Source organism: Suricata suricatta, chromosome 10, assembly GCF_006229205.1.
Source record: "Suricata suricatta isolate VVHF042 chromosome 10, meerkat_22Aug2017_6uvM2_HiC, whole genome shotgun sequence".
Lineage (NCBI taxonomy): Eukaryota > Metazoa > Chordata > Mammalia > Carnivora > Herpestidae > Suricata > Suricata suricatta.
This window is the reverse complement of record NC_043709.1, coordinates 69,297,467-69,321,782: the sequence shown is the minus strand read 5'-3', so window position 1 is coordinate 69,321,782 and position 24,316 is coordinate 69,297,467. Positions and strand designations below refer to the sequence as shown.

At 37.0% G+C, this 24,316-nt stretch overlaps 1 protein-coding gene across 1 annotated transcript in view; it reads right to left on the bottom strand.

Annotated features, from left to right (window-relative positions):
* The window catches only part of ADAMTS20 (ADAM metallopeptidase with thrombospondin type 1 motif 20), a 169,938-nt gene that overhangs the window by 83,113 nt on the left and 62,509 nt on the right, over positions 1–24,316 (bottom strand). Inside the window, exons 8-18 of the mRNA XM_029954152.1 lie at positions 23,505–23,610; positions 21,589–21,735; positions 19,485–19,626; positions 17,589–17,693; positions 11,422–11,567; positions 10,138–10,319; positions 9,899–10,039; positions 7,829–7,942; positions 5,795–5,890; positions 2,734–2,900; positions 2,454–2,583 (exon numbers count right to left, since the gene is read on the bottom strand). Of these exons, the coding sequence (XP_029810012.1) occupies positions 2,454–2,583; positions 2,734–2,900; positions 5,795–5,890; positions 7,829–7,942; positions 9,899–10,039; positions 10,138–10,319; positions 11,422–11,567; positions 17,589–17,693; positions 19,485–19,626; positions 21,589–21,735; positions 23,505–23,610 (1,476 nt within the window). The remainder of the gene's footprint in view (positions 1–2,453; positions 2,584–2,733; positions 2,901–5,794; positions 5,891–7,828; positions 7,943–9,898; positions 10,040–10,137; positions 10,320–11,421; positions 11,568–17,588; positions 17,694–19,484; positions 19,627–21,588; positions 21,736–23,504; positions 23,611–24,316) is intronic.

The window sequence follows — 24,316 nt, the reverse complement described above, 5'->3', positions numbered from 1 at the left end:
AAGATGACAGTCATGTAACAGGACTAAAAGCAACACAACTAAATTAGAGCAAGAGAAAAGAGGGCCACAATAACAGATGGATGAAAAAGTACAGGAATACTGAAACCGACAGATTAAGTAATGCATTTGAAAATATGAAGATTTATAGCTCTCCCAAAGTTTGGGAACTGAGGACCTTCAGTACACAGAAAAAACTGAAGGAATTTCATTTTAGACAAACTAAAAAGTTATACACAAAGAGGGAAGGAATATAATCATAGTATACTATGTGGCAAATAAACTAATAGCTTTCCCCCTCTAGCACAAAATTGTTTAAGAGACCTCTGTCTGGGTCAGATTCCCAAACCATTTCATCAGGTCTTGTCCAATCTTCCATTTGGAGCTCACTGTTCTTTACTTGGTGTGTCCCCGCCCTGCCCCACCCTACCCCCCGCCATTTTAGAATGTTCCTTCACGCACCTGATATTTGTATTTGTTCCTAGCTCCCTATATCCACCACCATAGACCAGCATGCCTAGTGAGTGCTGCAATGCCATTCCCTGCTCCCCAAATCTCCATTCCCTTCTGTAAGGCACATGTACGGTCCTCCTGTCAAAATCAGTTTCTCCTCCTCTTGTGTGACTATTGTTCCTCCTTCCAGTGTTTACTCCAGTTAGTCTTGCACCATCTACAGCAGCCTCCCTCCAGAGACGCTGTCTCAACAAAAACATCTCCCATGCAAGCATTCTGAGCACCACCATCCCAACATCACAGGACCAAATCTGTTTTCTGAAGGTGACACCACCACTTCCTCTGCACCTTGAGGTCAGTTAGTCTGGCCCTCACATTCCCATCACTTCTATGGTCACTGCCTCTGGCCATCCACCTTATTTCAGCTCATTTCCATATGAGGGTTCCACCCTCTCCTCTGAACCACTGCTCCTCTAAATTTACAAGCCTTTTCTCTAGGCCACATGAGAACTACTTTCCACTGCATCAAACTTCCCTGCACCTTCAGGGTGAATCTCCTCACAAGCTGCTCCACCTTTCCTGTGGCTCTCCGTGCACACCTGTCACACTGCATTCACTTCTGTAAGCCAAGACAGTCTACTCATGCTGGGTTCATCCATTAGAATGTAAAACTTGAATGCAGGACTGGGGTCTGTCTTTGAAACAAAGTAGTCCCTCAAACTTACTGATGTGAAAAGTATTACACAATTAAGTATCCACAAGTACAGATTTCCCAAAGACTCCAGCCTGTTTTCTTTCCTTACTGTAAATGTCATCGCTTTTCCATATCAGACTATGCATCTTTCAGTGATTCATGCCATCAGTACACAAATGTATTTCCCTGTGGTCATGCAGACGGAGGAATGGAAGAAGGTCGGACCCCCAACAATGAAGGAGAAGATAGGTCATTGGGAGGGGAATGGAGGAGAGAGGGAAACCGTATACAATACTACCCCTCATCTGTGGTTTTGCTCTCTGTGCTTTCAGTCACCTGTAGTCAACCATGGTCCAGAAGATAATCCACCTTCTAACATACCATCCAAAGGTCAGTGTAGCCTAACGCTGTCACTAAGCCTACAGCCTTCATCTCGTCACAGAGGCCTTTTATCACCTCACAGCATCACAAGAAGCAGATTCCAGTATAATCAATTTTGAGACCACATTCACAAACCTTTTATTAAGTACAGGTGACCCTTGATCAACACAAGTTTGAACTGTATGGGTCCACTTACGTATTTTTTTATATAAATACACTACAGTATCATAAATGTATTTTCTCTTAGGATTTTAACATTTTCTTTCGTTCAGCTTACTTTACTGTAAAACTATAGTATATAATACATGTAACATACAAAATACATGTTAATCAACTGCCTGCTTGTTAGCAAGAAAGCTTCCAGTGAACAGTTAAATTTGGAGAAGAGTTATATATGAAATTTTAACTGCATGGGTGTTGGTACTCCTAATTCCTGTGTTGTTCAAGGGTCAAATGTATATAATTGTTCAATTTTATTATCAGTTATTGTTAATCTCTTACTGTGCCTAATTTATAGATTAACCTTTATTTGTAGGTATGTACGTATAGGAAAAAAACATAGCACACATGAGATCAAATACCCTCCACAGTTTCAAGCATCCAGTGCGGGTCTTTTGGAATGTATCTTCCACCAATAAGGGGGCGGGGGGGGGGATTAACGTACAAGTTAGAAAAATTTCTTGTGACAGAGAATGAATAAAAAAATGCAGTAAACGTCTGAAAAGATAAAGAAGGCTGGTAAGTGTAAGAATGAGTGGAGAGAAAAAGATGGAGACAAAAGGTAAGAAACCTTTGTGTGTCTTTGTGATGGTGTGTGTGAGTGCGTGTGTGTGTGTAGACAGTTGGGGAGTTCCATAGGCAGACAGCCCCCAAAGTACCCCAAGTGGCAGCAGCAAACACGAACTTCTGTCTCCTTAATCCAGGGTACCTTGACACATCTTGGTACAGTCTTGCCATGGTCCATACGGATCCCATGTGAATAGGTCGCTCTTGTCTTCCATAGGGATATTGAAGGAATATCGTACATCAGGGTTGTATAAATTACCCACACACAAAACCTCAATAAAAATACACAAGAGCATACAATTAACTCATCAAGAAGATATTCTTGAAAGACACCATTATTATATTTAATAAATGCAAAGCCCTTAACCATTAGCTTACTAACAGGATTAAAACTATGTCTTATGAAGAACCCGAGAATTTACCTGCAGAACAACTTCTTCCTCTAGCCGATCAGTACTATTAATTCTTTCAGTTGAGCTGTTTGAACCACTGTATTCAAAAATAGCTCCTTGTATGTTGATTTCTTTTTTTGACATACTTACAACAAAATTCCCGTTTAAAAGAAAATTCCCCCGAGTGTCAGATAATGCTGCAAAAGAATAGCATCCATGAAACAGAAAAATAGTACAGTCAATAGTACAAATATATAAACTCTAAAATTCAAATCCTTTTCTGAAATCAATGTAAAATTAATTTCAAGGAAACAAATTTTATTTTACTATAATGTGTTATCTAATCCACACTTAGGGGAAAACTATAGTGTATCAGTTAAGGATTTTAAATTCCCCCTATACTTTTCTGAAAAGGCCATCTTTCACAAGGCCTGCAGTGTTAGGAGGGACATAGAGAAAGCAGGAAAACCAAAATCATAGACCCAGAAGACACATCAGCTCAATCAGTTCTGGCCATGAATGGTGAGGCAAGAAGGAGCACCCAAACTGCTGTTAAGACTTCGTTTATACTTCTCTTGGACAAAATGTGCAAAGCTGTACAATTCTAGGGGTCTATATTCTAAAAGGCCATACAACGGCCATACTATTCTCTATATAAATGTCTGGAGCTTTTTCATGGAGAGGCACTATTGCTACTGACACACAGGTACATGGCTGCTTTCCAGAATACTCCAATCTCCCCCTCTGGTCATGCCCTGGGTCCTCATTCCCACTGCTGTGCTAACATAAGCCTATCAAATATGTATATGTGTATATGTATATACTATATATTTGCATATACATAAAATAGTATAATATTACTCACAATTAGTTACTTTTAAAACATAAAATGGCATGGTGTCCACAGTAGTACGGTAGTAAGATGAACCAAATTTGGCCTGAGAACAACGAGTTTATATTCAAGTTGTTCCGTGTGATCTTGGACAAACCAGTGGCTTAGTTTCCTAACTGTACCAGGAATAGTAATCCCTACTTCATAGCCTTTTGAATCAGGATCAAATATAGAAAATGTCTGTAGAAATGTGTAAACTGTAAAGCACTGTGTGTTTAATTTTCAAGAGGATATCTAATATTTGAAGTGTTATGCTAATAAAAACTCCCTATAATCAAGTACTATTTTGCTTCCTTTACTTATACACTTTTCAGGGGAACAAGAAGCTTTCTGGAAAACATTTGTTTGGCCCTACAGGGAACCCCACCCAAAGCACACGAGCTACCAAGAGCTAAACTCCTTAATGAATACAGCACCTCTGGAAAAAGCAACCTTAAAGGAATCATTGCCAAATAAATTTGGACAAATAAATTTGAACTATAGTCTATAATATGGACTATAAAGATTGTCTTTTCATATTACCCTGAATCCAGTGAAAAACCAGTAAAGTTCTAGATTTATTCTCTAAAATGAAAATTCCTCTAAAGAATATGTACTTTATCACGAGTGATAGGTCTATGTGCAGAACTTTCAGTCACATTATAATTAAGGGAAATAAAATTTACTGAGAAAAAATATATACATTTCACTTCTTTTGGTTACCAAAGCTGATTTCATAAATATAAATGTTTGCAAATCCCTAATAACTCCATGTATTTGCTCCAGTTAGATTTTGATAGTTCCATTAATACCTCTTATAAAGTAGATGGATACCTTATTGGTAAACATTTCTAATTTTTAAACTTGCACAGAACCTGTTGTCCATTCCTAAAAAGATACAAATATCTACATTTGGAACCTAAGAGCAGCATATTAAATATATACAAATGGTTGCAAATAGGTCTACTTACATGCACCTAGGTAATATTTTTGGCAAAAGGAAAAGAATTGCAACAAAATGTAAAAGGAAAATGTATCAAAACATTTAGATCTGAGTTTCTTTGAAAAAAAATTTTTTTCCATTTTTAAAGTGGAAATTGACAGAACATAAAATTAACCATTTTAAAGTCAACAAGTCAATGGCATTATATTCACAATGTCCTACAACTACCAGCTCTATTGTAGAACTTTCTCATCAGCTCAAAAGGAAACTGTGCATCCACAAAGCACTTTTCCCTTTGCATTTGACTTTATAATGCGAATTTAAGTTCCACAATAAGCTCTTCATTATAGATTCACATTCCCAACTTGGAAGCAGTGATAACTTGGGCCAATATTTCACACTGATGTGAAGCAGAGACTTTCAGTATTAGCTCTATTCCAGCTCTATCGAGCATGGTGAATGGGGGATCAGTCAATATTAAGGTATCTCCCAGACAGAAGGAAAGGGTTTTATAAAGCATTCTTTTCATCTTCAGGCCTAAGTGAAATTCTTTTAAAACTAAAAGCTAATTTCTAAAAGTAAACAACATAAAGTTTGTACCCTGGAAGTAGCTAAAGGACAACATAGTCTGACTATATTTATTAACATTTGAAAGTCAAATTAATTGTCTTGCTTTAACATCAGTTTAAGTCTCTAAGTACTTTTGATACATGGTTAAAACATTTAATAAAACTCTTTGAAGAACATTTAACCCCAAAGAAGTCTATAATTTTAGATAAAGAATTTTATATTCTAAATATACTTGCCACTTAAACTGAATATAACCTTTGCTTATCTAAAACACCCATATGGGGATAAAACAAGTTTTTCAGAATTTTGTTCAGTTTTTTAAAAAATAAGAGCTAGGGGGTGTTTGGGTGGCTCAGTCAAGTTGAGCATTTGACTCTTGATTTCAGCTCAGGTCACAATCCTAATGTTGTGGGATGGAGCCCCACTTTGGGTTCTGTGCTGAGCACGGAGCCTGCTTACAATGGTCTCTTTCCCTTGGCCTCTCACCTCCACTTGTGTGTGTTTTATCTAAAAAATAAAATAGGATCCAGCATATAACTCACGAGGGAAACATATACAGGGAGTCAGAGGACTTAAGTGGAGTATGAACTGAAATGCCTGTGTGTTCAAGGGGCTCTTCTTGCCTTCCAAGAATTCACATCAACCGCAGACCTCCATGAAATTGCACACAAATCACATACTGGCTGCTGTTTACTAGAAATGTTTACCAAGGTAATTGTCATCTTCTGGTTTTCCAGAATAACTGTGCTGAAGAATATCAATGTTTGTTGCTCCTCTGGGAATGTTGACAACAACATTATAACCTGCAATATAATTTTATACATGTTAACTTTCACAAGCTGACGGCCCAGAGGCTATTACTGAATGATTGAAAAAACTGAACAGCATAGTCAGAATTTCATTTTATCTTTGAAAAATGATACAGTGTTTATTCTTTTCGAATCAATGCCTTACACAAATTACTAAGGACTAAGGTTGTTATGTAGAAATATCCGGAATTCGGAATCTTAGAGTACACTTCCTAATTTTTCTTCTAAAATTCTGAACATAGAATGAGAATGGGGTTAGGATTCTAGTTCCTGAAATATTCAGAACACTTTCATTTTTAAATCTGACTAAGACTTTTGGATTTTATATTTCCTAATGGGAAAAAAATCAGGATTTCAAATGCTATTCACATATCTCGAAGATATCAAAATAGTTTATCATTGCTCTATGTTTATACAGAGATTCAGTGAATAGCAAAATAAAGTTAGTAACAGTTTCTAAGCTTTTAATTTCTAGAGTAAGCAGGAATTCCTATAGATACCTCCAACATGTTACATTATTTTTAAAAGTCTACTAATACGTTATTGTGGCAAAATTAAGATGTTTATTTGAAGGAAATGACAATATTTCTATTTTAGGACACCAAATTTAGCAATACTGGCACTGCTCAAAAGATAAGGAAATACTATATATTAAAAATGTTTTCCCTAACTAGAAACACTCCTATTACATAGTTTTCCAAATACTCTTGGGTTTTAAATGAGCAATTAATTTTGCTCTAGTGATTATACTAAGTAGTTCCTTTTCCTTATTAGTTTTTCTTTATATTTAATACGTGGAAAAAAGTTATGATTTTTCACATACTAACTTTGATAAATATGGAACAAAATTAAGAAGTCTTAAGGGATTAAATTTGGGGCATCTGAGTGGCTCAGTTGGTTTAGTGTCTGACCCTTGGTTTGGGCTCAGGTCGTGGTTTCATGGTTCAGCAGTCCGAGCCCAGCATCAGGCTCCCGCTGGCAGCGCAAAGCCTGCTTGGGAGTCTCTCCTCCCTCTTTCTACCCCTCCCTCACATGTGCTTGCATACGCCCTCTCTCAAAATGAATGAAAAAGAAAAATAAATAGACTAAATTTGTAGCCCTGATAGATTACCCTGCATGTTTTTAGAGCACATTTATATCCCTTTAAGGCATCACCTTTTAAATATAAAACGATAAATGGTCCGTTGATTCTACATACACTACATGCATATTGGTTCTAAGTCAACAATCTACAAGAGTCATTTTTAATTAATTTTTTCACTATAAACTGTTCCCACTACCTCCACTATTCAGGTCTTTGCAGTTACGGTTTTCAAGAAATCAATTCCCAGCTATTGCAAATGTGAAAGACAAAGGCTACCACCAGGGGGCAGAAAGGTCACAAATGCTACTCCAACTGTACAAATGAATTTAATTATCTTTTTCCATTTGCAAACTGATTAATTCATAGTACAATTTTTTTCAAGGTTATATATTTGATCCTAATGTGGTACATATGGTTTTATACAGAAGAAAAATTGCTTTTCAGTGGATACAGACCTAACTAATAAATATGCCGCTTTTAACTGGATCAAATGTGTATGGCTCCCATAAAATAATGAAGCTTAACTACAAAAATAATGTCAAATCTAGTAATTGAGATTCATAAGCATCACCAGAGTATAAAATGTACTCTACCTTTCATACAGATTAAAACATAAATTGTTGGTTTTAAATTAGACTGCTTTAATTGAAGCAATTCATACTAACTTAACTGTTTGAACACAATTTAAGGCTGATAATAAAACTGGAAAACAATATTTTTAATTCTGCAAAGAAAGTTCTACAGGACTACATTTGCTACCATAAAAAGGAAAAGGTTTTCCTAGAAGAGTCTCAGATTATACTCATTATATCAAATAAGAGGGAAAATTAGAAAAACACACAGCTCACCATAATGAGCACTGTTGAAGACACCTGCCATCGCCCGGCATGAAGAGTTATCCCCGCCGCACACTCCACATTTGTCTCTCCTGGCCTTGGAGTTTAACACGTGATCACAGCCAGCTTGCTTCAAAATAACCATTACAACCAGGATTATAAAAATGACTCATTATAAGCATGGTGCTTTACAAATTTCACAAGTACTCTTTCAATTAACAGGCGATTTGATACAATGGGATTTTTCAGAGCATCTACTGGTTTTGTTGTACCTCAATATTTTCACACACCTTTTCACATGGTTGGGGAAAAAAAAAAAGTTCAAAGAGTCATCCACATACCTCCCGCATCCAAATCACACAGGATGGCATTTATAAAGGCAGATTCCAGATTTTCTGAATTAAAAATCCTTGGAGGTAAAAACTTAGGAATCTGTGTTGTAACAAACATGGATAATAATTCTTATGTCCACTATCTATTTAAGCCATTCTTTAAAGAAATTAATGCAAAGAGACCAAAAAAGTCTGATTTAAGGAACACATTTAAAATAACTTCAAAAAGATGTCTTTCGTTTTTTTTTTTTTTAACTCAATCTTAGAACTCTGGGAATAAACAGTCCATTTGGAAACTTCTCCAGAATTAATAACAGCATATAAGTGGTGTTTGTGTAAAAAAGGAGTAATTTGGTAAAGGTGAGAGTGAATGGTTTGATCCAGGGGTTCAGGAGAAAAAATGCAGTTCTCTATGCAGACACTGCAACAACTTTGTTCTTTAGAATACTCCTCCTAAAATTTAATGATCAGAAAAAATTAAGTTTACTCAAATTTTTATACACAAGGCAAATTATTTCCCAAATTTTGACCAGATATTTTCTGAAAGTAATCAGCATCTGTTCAGCTAATCATTGTTTTTCCATAGTATAGAACTTCCTGATAATTTAAATAAAACTTAAATTTCTCTGGCCACTGAGTACCCCTTTTCTAGACTCTTAAGTTATTATTTCCTTTTATGTGAACATCTCATTAAGACCTTTGGGTGCAAAGCATTTTATCATCCAAGTAAACTGGTAATACATGTTTGGTTAAGAAAAAAAATTGGTGCTCTCAAGTTCCATCTTAATCCAAGGAATGAATTCAAAACACGATATTTGTATTCTTTAGGCCAAATTCATTATCCTACTTCTCAAACACCCTTTTTTAAGATCACCATCTGTAATGTATGTGCTGTAATTCAGGGTCTCATCTGCTTTTTATCCAGAATCCTAAGCAGCCGACCTATCTCCAATCCTCTCCTAAACCAGTATGTTATGAAGATTCTAACATGCAGATCAAATCACATCTCTTACTCAACTCCAAATCCTTTCCAGGGACCTCCAGGACCTCAGACGAAAAGTGCTTGTAACAGCCAGTCCTTCTGCCCAAATCTGGTCTCTTACTTCCTCACCTTTCTAAAACCTCCTCATTCTCAATTAGCTCAAGCCTCACACACATCATGAGGGTTCTCTGAATCATTTACACCCTTTCCCACACAACATCGGTTCAAGATCCCTATGCCACCCCGCACACGATCCCACAGCCCTGCATTTGAATTATTTACGTGTCTCTCTCCTACTAATCTGGGACTACCTTGGAGTAGTGACTAGTCTCCAGTATTTAATAGGTGCTCTCAGTAAATGCCTGTTGGGTGCACCTGGGAAGTGGAGGCCAAGGATGAAAAGAGGGAGGGGAGAATATCGTCACCAACCAATGGGGGAGGGGTCGCCAGAGAGGGTCTCATCTGAAGTAGCAAGAAGGACTTCACAACCCTGTGTCCTAATATTTTCTATCTTTTGAAGAAGCCAATCCCATGCCTCATCTCGATTTTGCATACCACAGGCAAAACAAAACCAGAACTTAGTGTTTTGTGAGCTACTCTGGATGACAGAATTGCCTAGTAACAGTCTCCTGACCACACTCCTAAAGATAGGGTGATGTCACTAAAGGGGGATGCACTGGAATTCACAAGCATTCCAGAACTGTACTCTGAGGCAACAGAGTATTTGGTTACAGAAAAACACTCTCAAAGTCATTTTAAATATGTTACCTACCCGACACAGGCCTTGAACACAGATGTCATTAGTTTCAGTTCCACAAGGAGTTCCATCAGCAACCCTATCCTTCAACTGGTAGAAGCTAGTGGTTCCAGCAACCCGACAATAGAGTTTACAGCGATCTTTTATGGCAACTGTAATAAAAAGTCAAATTTTTGGTGTACAATAATACAGCTGTGTGTTCCTAGGTCTCAAGAAATTTTTACATCAAAAAAATATTCTAACTACTTACTCCCACTGTATTTTGGAAGCCACCTCACATTAGGGGAAAGACCATTGATGTTGAAATGTTTACCATCAAAATCAGAGCACTGCTTCTCTCGAAAGTCTTGCTTGCCTTTTGGACATGAATCAGTGTTACATGATCGAAATTTCGTCCTGCGGCCCACACAGTACTTTCCTCCGTTTCTTGGCCTAGTCAAATTCATTACATTTTAAAGCACATCAGTAAAATATTCTTTCTGCCATTTACTTCTCACACTGTTCCACTCTGTTCCAGGATCTGGAAAACTATGTCCCACTAACACTTCCTGTTTAACAGAAGTATCTTACATGGTTTTTAAGCAATTATATGGCTAATAAACTGTAAAATATTCATCTTGGGATGGACACTGTCGCCTGGAGGGCAGTAACAATAGCTTATTCATGACTTAACTCACAAGGAACGAATTGATGTGAATTTGTTTTAAAATGTCAGGATACAGTTTGTTCATTTGGAGGGAAAAAACTAACACAGTGAACCAAAGATAATCAAGATTATACCATGTTAAAGAAATATATAGGCACAATTGTTTTGTATATACTACTTATCACTCCCAAGAGTTTCATGCTATCTCTATCTATCCATCTCTACTTCAACTTACGCTGGAAAATATTCTTTTTGTCAGCATTTTTTAAATGTAAAAACTTCCACCAGAATTTAGCTATTCTAAAATTCAAATGATCTAAGTCATTTCACAGTATGTCATCTCTGCATTAAAAATTCTTTATTGCTTACCAATTTATCTATCATAACAACAGACACAGTACTTAAAATCTTTATGGAATCTCTATGTTCTTTTAAAGATTGTGAGGAGGGGTAACATACGCTTCAGTACTTATTTGAGCTAATGACACTGATGCATCTATGAGAAGCAGAGAAAGAAAACATGACATGTCAAATTACACAAAACAGTTAAAACTGGTAATGAAGATAAAGATTTTATTCAGAAGAGCAAAGACACAGTTTAAAGGAGCTAGGATTTTAATGAAAACACATTAAGTGTAAAAATGCCATTATAACTATTTCTCAAATTTAATTTAAATCAGAAAAAAAGGTCTTACATTCATATTCTAAAGATTAAGCTAGTTAGAACTTTTTAAAGGTTTGAGTCTACCAAGATATAAGGTAATATGGCTTAAAGTACTCCAGAAGTTTTCTAAATCTCAGAAATTTACAGATGACCTCCAGTTTAGAAGTGAAAGAAACTGGTGCCTTGAGATAACCTTAATTTATAGTGACATAAAAAAGACATACTTGGGGCGGTTACAGAGCCTGCTTGTGCTTTTGATTCCACCTCCACACGTTCTTGAACAAGAGCTGTAAGGTCCCCATGGTCCCCATTCACCATCTACAGGACGTGTTTCCATTTCTTTGTTTACACATAGCCCGTGGTGGCAATGCTTAAACAAACAAAAATACACAAAATGATTTGTGCATAACCAATTACAGTATCACAGCAATTTGAGTACCATAAATGTCAGTACAGAAAATGCGTACAATTTAAAAATATCAATTCAGAAATGTGATTATATTTGACATTCCAATATATTCTGAATGTCTGCTAAGTAACTATTAGACCTGTAGAATGCAGAAAGGAAGAAGGAAATTTCCCTTGCCTTTAAAATTTTGAGTCTCACTGGGGAAGGGAATACCTGTTGTATGGGGAAATTACAGTAAAATGAAAATTTAAAAGAAGGGACTATTAATACAATATATATCTAAGCTTCTGTTTTGTAATGCAAAGATGTGGATCATTCTCCCACTCTTTTAGTGGTTTACTTCATCTCATCCAAAGCCTCAATAATCACTTTCTTACTTTCATCAAGAAAATGGAAATGTACGGAAGAATCTGCTCACCATCTCCTACTACTTCTTTTATCCACCTGAGGGGACCTGTGCTCAGTACTCACCCTGCTCACGTGTTAGAGTACATGAAAAATCCACAATCCTAGCCAAAGTCAATCCCTCTATCTGTGCACTTAATTTCAACCAGTCTCATTGCTCCAAACATCACTGCAACAATTCTCCTATCTCTCCTACAGCATGGTCGTTCCAGTCTCCAATACATAAAAACTAACCAAGGGCACCTAGGTGGCTCAGTCAGTTGAGCAACCCACTTAAGGTCAGATCATAATCTCATGGTTTGTGAGTTCGAGCCCTGCATCGGGACTGTGGCTGTCAACCCAGAGCATGTTTCTGTCCCCCTTTCTCTGCCCCTCTCCTGCTCATACTCTCTCAAAAATAAATATTTAAAAAAAAAAAAAGCTAACCAAAAAATGGTCCAGGCACTGATGCCAGTCAACTAGTCACTGCAAGAAGTACAGAGATTTAAGTATTTGGAAATGTTTATATTTTGACAGTAATGTCCTGTTTATCAAAGTTAAAGATTGGCTTATACTGGGGCACCTGGGTGGCTCAGTCAGTTAAGCAAATGACTCCCGATTTCAGCTCAGGTCATAATCTCACTCATGGCTGGTTGGTAAGATCGAGCCCCACATGGGGCTCGGTGCTGACAGCATGGAGCCTGCTTGACATTCCCCCTTCGTCTGTCTCCCTCTTCCCCACTCATGCTTGCATTTTCTCAAAAATAAATGTTTAAAAATGCAACATAAAATTACCATTTTAACCATTCTTAAGTGTATCATTCAGTAGCATTAAAATGCATTCATGTTGTTGTGCAGCCATCACCACCATCCATCCACAGAACTAACTCCCCACCCAGCCCTTGGCAACCACCATTCTACTTTCTGTTTCTATGCATTTGACTGCTCTCTGTATCTCATATAAAATCATGCATCATTTGTCTTTCTGTGACTAGTTTATTTCGATTAGCATAGTGTCCTCAAAGTTCATCCATGTTGTAGTATGTGTCAGAACTTCCTTCATTTTGAGGCTGAATAATATGCCAGTGCATGTGTATATATTATTTAGTTTATTCAGTCATCTGTTGAGGGCCGCTTGTGTTACACTTCCACCTCTTAGCTATGCAGAATAAATGCTGATAGGCACAGGAGTGTGCAAAGCTCTCAAGACGTTTCAGTTTTTTGGCATATACACCCAGTGTGGTATTGTTGGATCAGACCATTCTATTTTTCATTTGAAGAACTGCCACACTGTCTTCCATAGAATCAGCTTACATTTTGAATGTTTCTTTTTTCATTTTGAATGTCTTTTTTCTAATCATTTTCATCATTTTGTACAAGTATCAATTTAGGTTATCAGGAATTTTTAAAAAGACTGGTCTCTTACTAGAGCTAAATTGAATAATTACTCCACTAGTTAATCCTCATTAATATACCACCATACATATTTCCCCTCTTTAACAAAAATTTTTTTTAGATCTCACTTTCCTCACCAGCTACTGTCTTGTTTCTCCCTGAAAGAGCCATCCATGCCTATGGTCTCTCACTGCCTCTGCTCTCAGAGCCCCACCCTCCGTAACACAGCTCATCTGGATATCACCCAGTGGCCAGTTCTCAGTCTCCATCTTTCTGGATTTAGCAGTATCACTTCTTCCCCTTCTTGGTTTCTAGGTCTCCACTTTCCTGGGCTCTCCTCACCTTTATACTTCCCTACCAACACCAATCACTCCCAGCCCAGACCCTCCTCCTGAACTCCAGACTTGTGTTTACAGCTGCTCACACATCTTCACTTTAACATCTATCATTATTTCAGACATCATACCCAATATCTGACTGTCAACCCCTTAAGATCCACTGATACATTCTAAGTTGATTAGCCAAAAACAGTCAGCTTCTTCTTCCTCTATAGTTCATGTTTAATGTGTTAACAAATGTTCCAGTTCCTTCAAAAACAACCAAAAAAAAAAAAAAAAGGACTTTTAATTCATTATCAACTCTGGTGTGAGCCACCGTCCTCTCTCATCTCTATCACTGCCGTACCTCTCCAAGTAGATCTCCTCCATTTCCAACTCTTTCCCCCTCTGGTTTAGTCTCAACAGTGATCATAATGATCCTTTTCAACTTATTTTATTATTTAAAATTTTTTTAATGTTTTATTTTGAGAGAGCGAGAGACAGAGCATGAGCAGGGGAGGGGCAGAGAGAGAGGGAGACACAGAATCCGAAGCAGGCTCCAGGCTCTGAGCTGTCAGCACAGAGCCCGATGCGGGGCTCGAACCCACAAACATGAGATCATGACCTGAGCTGAAGTCAGATGCTTAATTGACCAAGCCACCCAGGTGCCCCATTCAACTTATTTTAAAGATTAGCTCAAATTAGGCAAATCCTCTGCTCAAATCCTGCTATTTTATTTTGAATAAATGCAAAGTTCACACAATGACTGACAGGGACTTACAAAATACTCCAGTTACTTCCTATATGTTGTCCTTCCCAGCCACAGTGCTCTTCCTTGAACCACTCCAATACTCCATATTTAGGCTGTTCTGTGCCTGGAGCTCAGTTCCACACAATATCCTCTGCAGCTAATTCCTCACTTTAAGATAGCTCATTAGGCAATGTCCCATAAGATTCACTTTGACCATTGCATTTTAAATTGCTGTCTGCCCTTTCCTTCCACGAATGTAAACTCCAGTGAAGGCAGGGATCTTTTTTGTTGTTGTTGTCCGCTGATGTATCCTAAGCACCTAGAATAGTGCCTGACATATAGTGGGCCCTTGATAAATCTTTGTTGAATGAATGAATCCTATAACCAGGCTTATTAGCAGGAAAAATGCTTTGTGCACTCAGTTAAGAACAAAGCATTTAAAATGATAAAGCCATTAGAAGTGAAAAGAAAATCTCTGAATGGAAGGTACTATGTGTATGTAAATTTGGGGGGCATCTTCCAGAAACATTTCAAATAATGCTTCAGCACTATTTCTGATATCCAAGGAAAAAAATGTTATACGGTTCACCATGTTAAAAAAAAATTAAGTCATTGACAGGTGAGTTCCACCATATCCTCATGCAAATAGATTTACTACCACAAGTATTTAAGATATAGTCTTATATGTATAGTCACAAGATAAAGGGACTAAAAGAGTGTTTAGGCAAAAGATGTGACATTTATTTGGAATTTCCCTTGAAAAAAGGCACAATTACCATTGAATAAGGCTAATGCATAGAGGCCCACTCTCTTCAATAAATGGGAAGAGGGATTTTATATCTGCATTATCCACATGTTATCCCAAATGTCATTTCTGCTTTTAATCTATACAAACTTTAAAGTAAGTCCCAGTATCTTAACACATTTACCTTGAATTCCAACAAATCTAGGCTCTTTGCCTCATATTCACATGGCTAAGTAGCTCATGAAAAGGTGCTCAAGATGGAGAATAATCAGGATAATACAAATTAAAGCCATAGCGGTACTCCAGTTTGCATCTAAATTGGCTAAAATTTTGTTAAAAGATTAACAAGATCAGTTGCCAAGAAATGCAGCACAACCAGAACGTTGCTTGCAAGAGTCTAAAGAACATATTTTGGAAGATGGTTTGGCAGTTCCCTATGAAGTTACATACAAGCATCTGTCCTATGACCCAGCAATTTCTAGATATTTACTCAAGAGAGACGCAAACATGCCCACAAGTAAGGATGCTTATAGCAGTTTTATTCATAATGACCCAAAACTGGAAGCGACCCAACTGTCTATCAACAGAAGAATGTTTTAAAAAAATTATGGTGCATTGATACAGCTGATTTATACTGCAGCATAAAGGAATGAAGTATCGGTGCATACAGCATGGATGAAACTCAAATATTTTGAATAAAATATGCTTGACCTAATTTCCCTCTGCCCACAGAAAGGGTGTGTATGTTTATGCATTATATAGTTCTATTTACATTAAAATCAGGAAATATAGAGAAAAAAGTTTTCTCTGCAGAGAGGGAAACTATCTACAAAGACTAGACATACAGTGATGGAAATGTTCTCATCTTGACTGGGATATTTGCTAACTGTCCACCTATATTTGTTAAGATTTACCAAACTAAACACTTAAGATCTGTGCATTTTACTCATCTCAATTTTTAATCATGTTAATGCAGCCACTGGATTTAGACTACTGAGTTACAAGCGGTATACCTGTTGTACATAAATGTATCAACCGCTATTTTAGCCACATGCCAGCAAGCCTGAAGTTTCACAGGGTAGTGTCCACTTTAAAGTTTACTAAGGCACGTAAAGCCCAATCAGATTTGAATCTGATCTGGTGACTACCTTGGAGGAGGTCTTCTAGTAAACTAACAGCTGTTTCGAATTCAGACTACAATAAGGTTTTTTTCTCTGCTCACCCTGAGATAATCAGTAACTCTCCCAAATGCCACTCTCCTCTCCCTCAAAAGCCAATTACTGGTACTGGTCACCAAAAGAGAAAAATAAAATCTTTCATATATTTGGTCTTCAAAATAACTTTTAAATAAAGATTGAATTTTAAAATTCAATTCTAGCTCCAATCAACAAACTAAAGAAGTCCACTAGAATTTTGGCCCTAAAGTAATTTGGGTGCCAAACCATTTCAGAGTACTTCAGCTACTGTATTGCTCCAGTCCCAGTAGAACTTCAATATTCAACTCATCTGTAATGCAGGTAGCATGCATGGAAAACACATGCCTCTTGAAGGAAGGCTAGGAGAAGAGCAGTGACTGGTACCAACGTCTCAATGAAGCAAATCGCTGGTAAAGCACAAGATCAGCTAGTGGACTGGTCTTCAGTTTCTACTTGTCCCAATGTGAAGTTAACAAAAGCAGCAGCACTAGCCAACCCATTGCCAAGAAACTGTTCTTTTTGTGCCAAGGTAGCTCAAAGGAGGCATCGACAGACTAAAGCTTATCCAGTGTAGACAGCACTGTCTACCAAGGCCAATGGAATCTGCCCCCATCCTGAGCCCCAAGTGCCACCTGACTTCATCCTCACACTGATGTTTGATTACCAAGGTACCCTGGCTCTCTGTATCATGTTTGTAGATTTAAATTAGTTCATGCCTGATGTTAGAATGGTAAAAATGTGTATGTTCAGGCAGTTTATTTAGGGAGATGATGTATTTGAAGACATTTACAACCAATAAATATCTGAAGAAACCACTTAAAACTTTCAATTATACCTGATTGAAATTTATTGGAGAAAATATAAACAATGATAAAATCCCTGAATTTGGGGAAATTGCTCATATATTAAGATCTTTATGTCTATACTCAATAAGACTATAGTATACTTAGGTAATTATATGTTCATGTAGTTACTTATATAACTATACAGCTCTAGATGTGCTAGAGCTTGGGGGAAGAAAGGGCAAAGTTACAAATTTAATTCACTTGACTATGTTCTACATCAAACAAACATGGAGACACTGACTCACTGTCAGAGCAAGAGTTGACAAATCATGAAGAGTGCTAAAATGCAGAGCAGTCACTTGCTTGGATAATCTCTTAATTCAAGACCCCCCCCTTCCAGGAAACCTACCATCCCGGGACCACAGCTCGTCCCGTCTGCCAGTGGCATGTGCTGAGTGCGACAGCCCTTGTGAACTCCTTCTGCACCCGTGCACCAGAGGCGCCTGCATTGCTTCTGCAAGGTAACAAAAACCAGACAAGCAAGAATAAAATAAACACCACAACCACCAGATCAATTCAGTGTAAACCATCAGTTTATACATTGATCTTCCAGATTTCGTGGTTTCACGGTCAGAGCTGGAAATAATCAAGCCAAAAAAAATCTTAGTACTAAGTTCTAGTCATTGATTTGCCTTCAAACACACAAAATGGCAATATTCAGTTTTTAAGAACTTTTGGATTTTCATCATACACTGAACAATGGGAGAGATAAATTAGAGTGGAAATATTCAAAATTATGGGGGACATTTTTCTCTCTGCAAGACATTTTTCTAAAGGACTTTTTGTTGTCAAATGTTATTCACAAAGAGTTTCCAAAAGCCTCTTTTGATACGATGATAGAATGTATGAATAATGTGCATAGAAATACTGCATAATATATACTGGTTTCCTACTTTGTGAATAGAATGCATACTTTCAAGTTGAACAAAGGGCTCTCAAGTTTTCAGAAGAAACAAAAATCCACAGAGGTTCACAGGAGCTATACCCAAGATAATTCCCTTTTTCTGAATTTAAATTCAATGTTTATTTAGTGGGTAAGTCAGGTAAAGAAATGGATCTCCAAAAAATTATGTTAACTCTTCCCTCCTCAATAGAGGGTATTTAAAAGCTTATTAACTTTTTTCAATTGTAAGTTTTTGCTTTTTTTTTAATGTTTTTATTTTTTAGAGACAGAGAGAGAGCGCGAGCAGTGGAGGGTCAGAGAGGGAGGGAGACACAGAATCTGAAGCAGGCTCCAGGCTCTGAGCTAGCTGTCAGCACAGAGCCTGACGCAGGGCCTGAACCCATGAACTGTGAGATCATGACCTGAGCCGAAGGCGGATGCTTAACCGACTGAGCCACTCAGGCGCCTGTTTTTTTTTTTTTAAAAACACTAATATGTGGAATATGTTTTGCCTATCTCCACACTCACAGTTATATAATTCATTCATTCAACAAACACTTAGTGTGTGGCACCTAGTATATGGCAGATCCTAAACTGAACAGTGGGGACACATATTTCAATGAGTGAATGAGGTTGCATTCCTGGTCCAATGATCCTCACAATCTAGCAGTGTATCCAACCTGTGAAAACTCCTCAAAGTTCTAAAGTAATGACTTAATGAAAACAGGCCCTAAATTTTTTTTGGATTCACATCTATGTAAATTAATATGTAATCTATTAAATTCCTGGGACCTTTAATAAAACTCATTATCAAGACACTTCTATCTTTACCCCCCAAAATAGTATTTGAAAATGAATGTCTGAATGTTTATAAAACCTGTTTTCTAAAGGGGAATGCTTCACATAGGATTCTGTGAGGGTTAATGAAGAGGATTTTTAAGTACATGGCACATAAATAATAAATTTTAGTTTTCCTGGTTTTTAAAATTTTTCTTTAACTCTTTATTTTTTGAGAGAGTACATGTACGGAAAGGATAGAGAGAAGGAGGGAGACACAGAATTCAAACCATGCTCTAGGCTCTGAGCTGCCAGCATGGAGCCTGATGTAGGGCTTGAACTCATGAACCGTGAGATCATGACCTGAGCAGAAGTTGGACACTTAACTCACTGAGCCACCAGGAGGCCTTTAGTTTCCCTGTTTTGAACCCCTTTCTGGCAAACAATGAATCTAACACTTAAAACTTCCTAGATACATTTAGTTCACCTGTTCAAGAGAATAAACGTACATTTTGAAATATGTTCTAACTAACGTTATGGTAGTTTATTTAAAAAAAAAAAAAAAAAGGACATAATTTTCCTTACCAAATAGGGACATACTTGTGATCCAGGGCCAAACATAAGTTCACACTGCTTGTTCACATCATACACTAATCCAGGAAGTTGTGAAGACAGATCATATATTCGTCCATTTGGTTTGTCAAGGAGGCACTCCCCATGGCCAGTACTGTACCAATGACCAAAAATATGGTAAATACATGTGGATACATAATAGAAGATTCTTCATCAGTCACTGTGTTCTACAGTTTCAAAAACAGAATCAGTGTTTTTTCATAATTTAAAAACAAATTCACATCAAAGTCGCAAGAAAATTTGTGTTTGTTCTCATGAGAGCCCCATACCTGCTTTGAAGGTGTAATTTAAAAAGACAAATTGTAAATTCATCTGAAGTTATGAAACCTATTTATGTCATCACACTATATTTTTTTTATCTATTTTGTTGTCCAATAATGCCTTATATTATTAAATGTCCAAATTCTCAAAATGTTTTTGTTTTTGTTTTAGTTTATTCTGAGAGAATGAGAGAAACACACAGCAGGAGTAAAGGAGGGGCACAGAGAGCGGAAGAAAGAATCCCATGCAGGCTGTGCACTGGCAGCCCGGAGCCTGACGCAGGGCTCAAACCCAGAAAACCATGAGATCATGACCCAAGTTGAAACCAAGAGCTGGACACTTAACCGACTGAGCCACCCAAGTGCCCCTCCCCAAATTGTCAAAATGTTTTAGAAAAACGTTTTCAAATCATTTAAGCAAGTACATTTATAGTTCTAAACAACAAAACAAAGGAATTTTGCTAAGTGTTATGTTGTGTCCACTTCATAGAGGCAGTTTGTGTTATGGTTCTGCTGCATCCAGGACCCAAAATTGTGGACAAGTTAACATCCAGAGCCTACGACTCCTCATCTGTAGTAACTGTGATACTATCCACCTTGCAAACTGCTATCCAAGGATATATTTAAAGAACTTAGAAAGTGGCAAATAGCAGGAGAAACCTTTGTTGCTCACTTCTGGTCTGTAATGCAGTATGTAGTGTACAGGAAACTGAAAATATCCAACCATTCCCATTGGGTTAAAAACAATTCATTCCATCGCCATAATTTTTTAAATTTTTGAAACTTTTACTGACTGAAGAGATAAATTTCATCCAAATTTGAACATGTAACTTAAATCAGCATTTCTTTAACATCCAGTTTTTTAAATTTCCATTGGAGAGAATCCCATTACCACCTTTCAAAAATAAACACATCCCCTGGTATTTTTAACCAATACCTCAGTTAGTCATTGAACAGAACTATATGCAATATGTATACATCAGCAACTGTGTATTATGCTGTTAAATCAACTCCACATACAAGGATTAAAAAAAAAAAAGCACTGATAATTTTGGGATTTATGGACATATTCTAAAGCATGGTTTCATTCATTCCCATAGTTCTCATAAAAGAGGTAACTAGAAACTGCATATGTTGGGGATTAGAATATGCAAAGAAATGAATATTGCTTCAAACAAAGAAAAATTACCTAGAGGGAGCTTGGCTTGCCTTTTGGCAACTTTCAGTAACTAAGATAGAAACACCATTTGGATAAAAGTGGGGAAGTAGAAAAACAGAGATGGAGAGACAATGCAGGAAAAATCAATCTGCCCCTCTCTTCAGACCTAGGAAAATCTTCCAACAGAATACATAAGCATACAGACTCCACACCCCTCTGGCTGTAGAGAGCTATCTAGAACACTCATAACTGCACTTCAGCTATTGTCTGTCCTCCTAAGCCACCTCTAAACTTGAGCCACTTAAGCTCCTCTTAAAATATTATGCAGTGCCTTCTGAAAAAATTGAAACACACACAAGAAAGCTATGAATCTCACAAAGTCTCCCCTCAAAAATAAGTTATCCTAATAGAGCTCCCAAATCTAGGTCTGATCTGCCCCCGCCAAAATATTTTAGGAGTAAAATATGTATATACAATTCTTTCCTTATTTTTAAAAGCCCATATGTACAAAGTAAACTTAAATTTAAACAAAAACTGGACAGAAATTAAATCACTTTAAAAGAACATATAAATTTCAAATTCCACAGTCTAATAATAGTTTCATTATTTAACTAAAGTAATGTAACTTCAGACTTACTCTAGGAATTCAGTGATATATTTCTGACTACATTTTGACCAGGTCCAAGGACTTGTGTGGTAATTTAAAGTTGGAGCCATTACATGATATTGGTGTTTAATGCCAGTTTCCTTACATTTAAAACTATCATCATGTGGAACATTGAATCTAAAAACAAAAAGAATATGAAAATATGTAACCGATCTTATAAGGTAAAATACAGATAAAATCTAATTACAGCAAAATTATACTCCTGATCTCTCCCATAAAGCATTATAAAACCAGGATTATCTTCATGTTTAGAAGCACAGGATCTCAAACACTAAATTATAACTTTGATCAGTAGCACTATCTGTTGATTTGGACACTAAATCAGAGTCTAAACAATCAAAATATGTGAGCTCACTTCACCATGATACTGACATAGCATTCACATAAACACGTGCAGGTTTCAACATGCGTAGTCTAAGAAATGTGTATAGATCGATTATATAAAGGTTTTAACACACTGGCTTCTAGACCGCTATGACTATGACTACAGTATCAAAACTTCTTTATTCCCTAATTCCTTAGCCTTATATAGTATCTATATATTTCATATGAAACAGCCAAAGGACTGTTTCTGGTTTATATTTACTAAGTGATTATTGACAGAATAACAAAAACATTCCTCAAGGTGGTTTAAACCAAATCTTTCTAAGAGCAAATATATTAAATAATTAGCTGGTCAGCAACAGATCCTATGTCTTCTTTTGAGGACCCAAGTATGAACTCGCTTACAAAGAACACTGAAACCACCTAATTCAGCTCTTTGCCTGCAGTGTTTTGTACTCAAATATCAATCTTTTAAATAAACTACTTACCCATACTCTAAAGACACCTAGAGTTTCTCGGGAAGAAAATAAAGGTCTAGGATGGCAGTCTCTGCAAGAGCAGTTTTTCATTAGTTAGTAACCTCCACAATCAGCTAATAGTGCTTTCCAGATGTTGCTGAAATGCATCTACGGCCCTCAGGTAAGCTCCTGGCCCTATCCTCCACTTCAAGAATTTGAGTGTGCACCCTGCTGATAATCATGAAACACAACCACACTAATGGGGAACTAAAGAGGCACTAGTTTACTAAAAATGGTTTCCACTTGAAATTAGCCCTGTTGAATATGCTAATGATGTAAGGCATGACCAGGAAAAGAAAGTACATCAGACTGAGAGAGGCCACTCACTCTGGCCTCAAATCCTTACTAGCACATGAACAAGAAATCCGAGGAGCGCTGGGGTGCGCATTTGGAATCCCTTTCGTAGGATGAGTTTGTAGGGGTTTCTGACTTTCCGTGGGAGCTCTGAGGCTATTCCACAGAATCACGGCCTCCATTCTTAGCACAGGACCCCTAGAGAACTTATAATAATGCAGGAACAGATAGAACCCCTAATTTTTACAAAAAGAAAAACGCCCACATAACTATGGAGCTGAAGAATAACTTAAAAATCGTTTAATGATTAAGAAGTTCCCACATACCACATTCTTTGCTGGGGCTCTGAGCTTTAAGAGCAAAAGTGAGTGATTACAAACATGACTGGGGCTTCCCCAGAGCCAGAAGCCCCAGCTGGCCCTCCCAGACGATGGTCGAGGACAGTCCCTGGTCATGTGTGGGGTAACAAGGGATGGAGGCCAGGAGAGCTTGTCATGTAATCCAGTACAGTAAATGAAATAAAAGAATTCCCAAGTTCTAGTTCTTTGCTTAGTCTGTTGATCTGTGCAGCCTGTCTGACCTAACATAGATCACAAAAGAGCCAGAGTTAGCATTTCTGGGATGAAAATTATACTAACAGTATTTTTTTTAAAGACAAAGTTGCCAATGACTCAACTGAAGATGGAATCATAGGCCTTTTGTGCAATGACTAATAGAAAGCACATGACCGCGGTGGCAGAAGGTACTTACACGTGCCCAAGCTCGTGGGCTATGGTGAAGGCAGCACTCAGTCCATTTTCTTCACTAATAGAGCAGCTCCGTAAAGGATCACACAGGGTACCTAATTCTGCTAAGCCTGAAAATTTCATATTTGTATTTCAAAATGGGAAACATAAATAACTAAATTTTAAAGCATTTACTATGAACATTACTACTTAGAAATGAATGCAAGGAAAAAAAGTATGTAGAGTTGGCTGTTAATATCCCATAAGCGTCCTTTAAGGTGAAGAAAAAGAACAGAATGATTTACCTGCAGTTGAAATCTTTTTGCCAATTTCTGGATTTTACTGAAGAAAATAATTCAAAATATGGGGCAAATAAGCATTTAAAAAAAAAAGAAGAGGGAAAAGTATTTGTTACAAGGAAGGATGAAGTTTTAGGCCCCCATTAATGTGGATACTAGAAAAGGCAATGAATGTTTAAACTGGTAATAGAACTAATATAAAAAGTACAACAGAACACTATAAGTTAAAAATTTTCTTTAATTTTTAAAGTTTTTGAGGCAGCATACAGTTATTCAATTATAACAAGTGAATATATGTTAAATGCATAGAATAGTACCTGGCATCTAATATATATTAAATAAAATACGATCATATGTTAAAGGCACCCAATAACTTTTTAAGTATTTTAGCAACAGGAAATTTATTAAGATATATCTAATCTTTAATATAAATATCATGTGATGCTAATGTGCAGTATAAACTGACCGAACAAAAAGACATAGAGCTGACAAAGTCCATGAAAAATAATCTAGAATAATTGAAAATGTGTTCCTTACA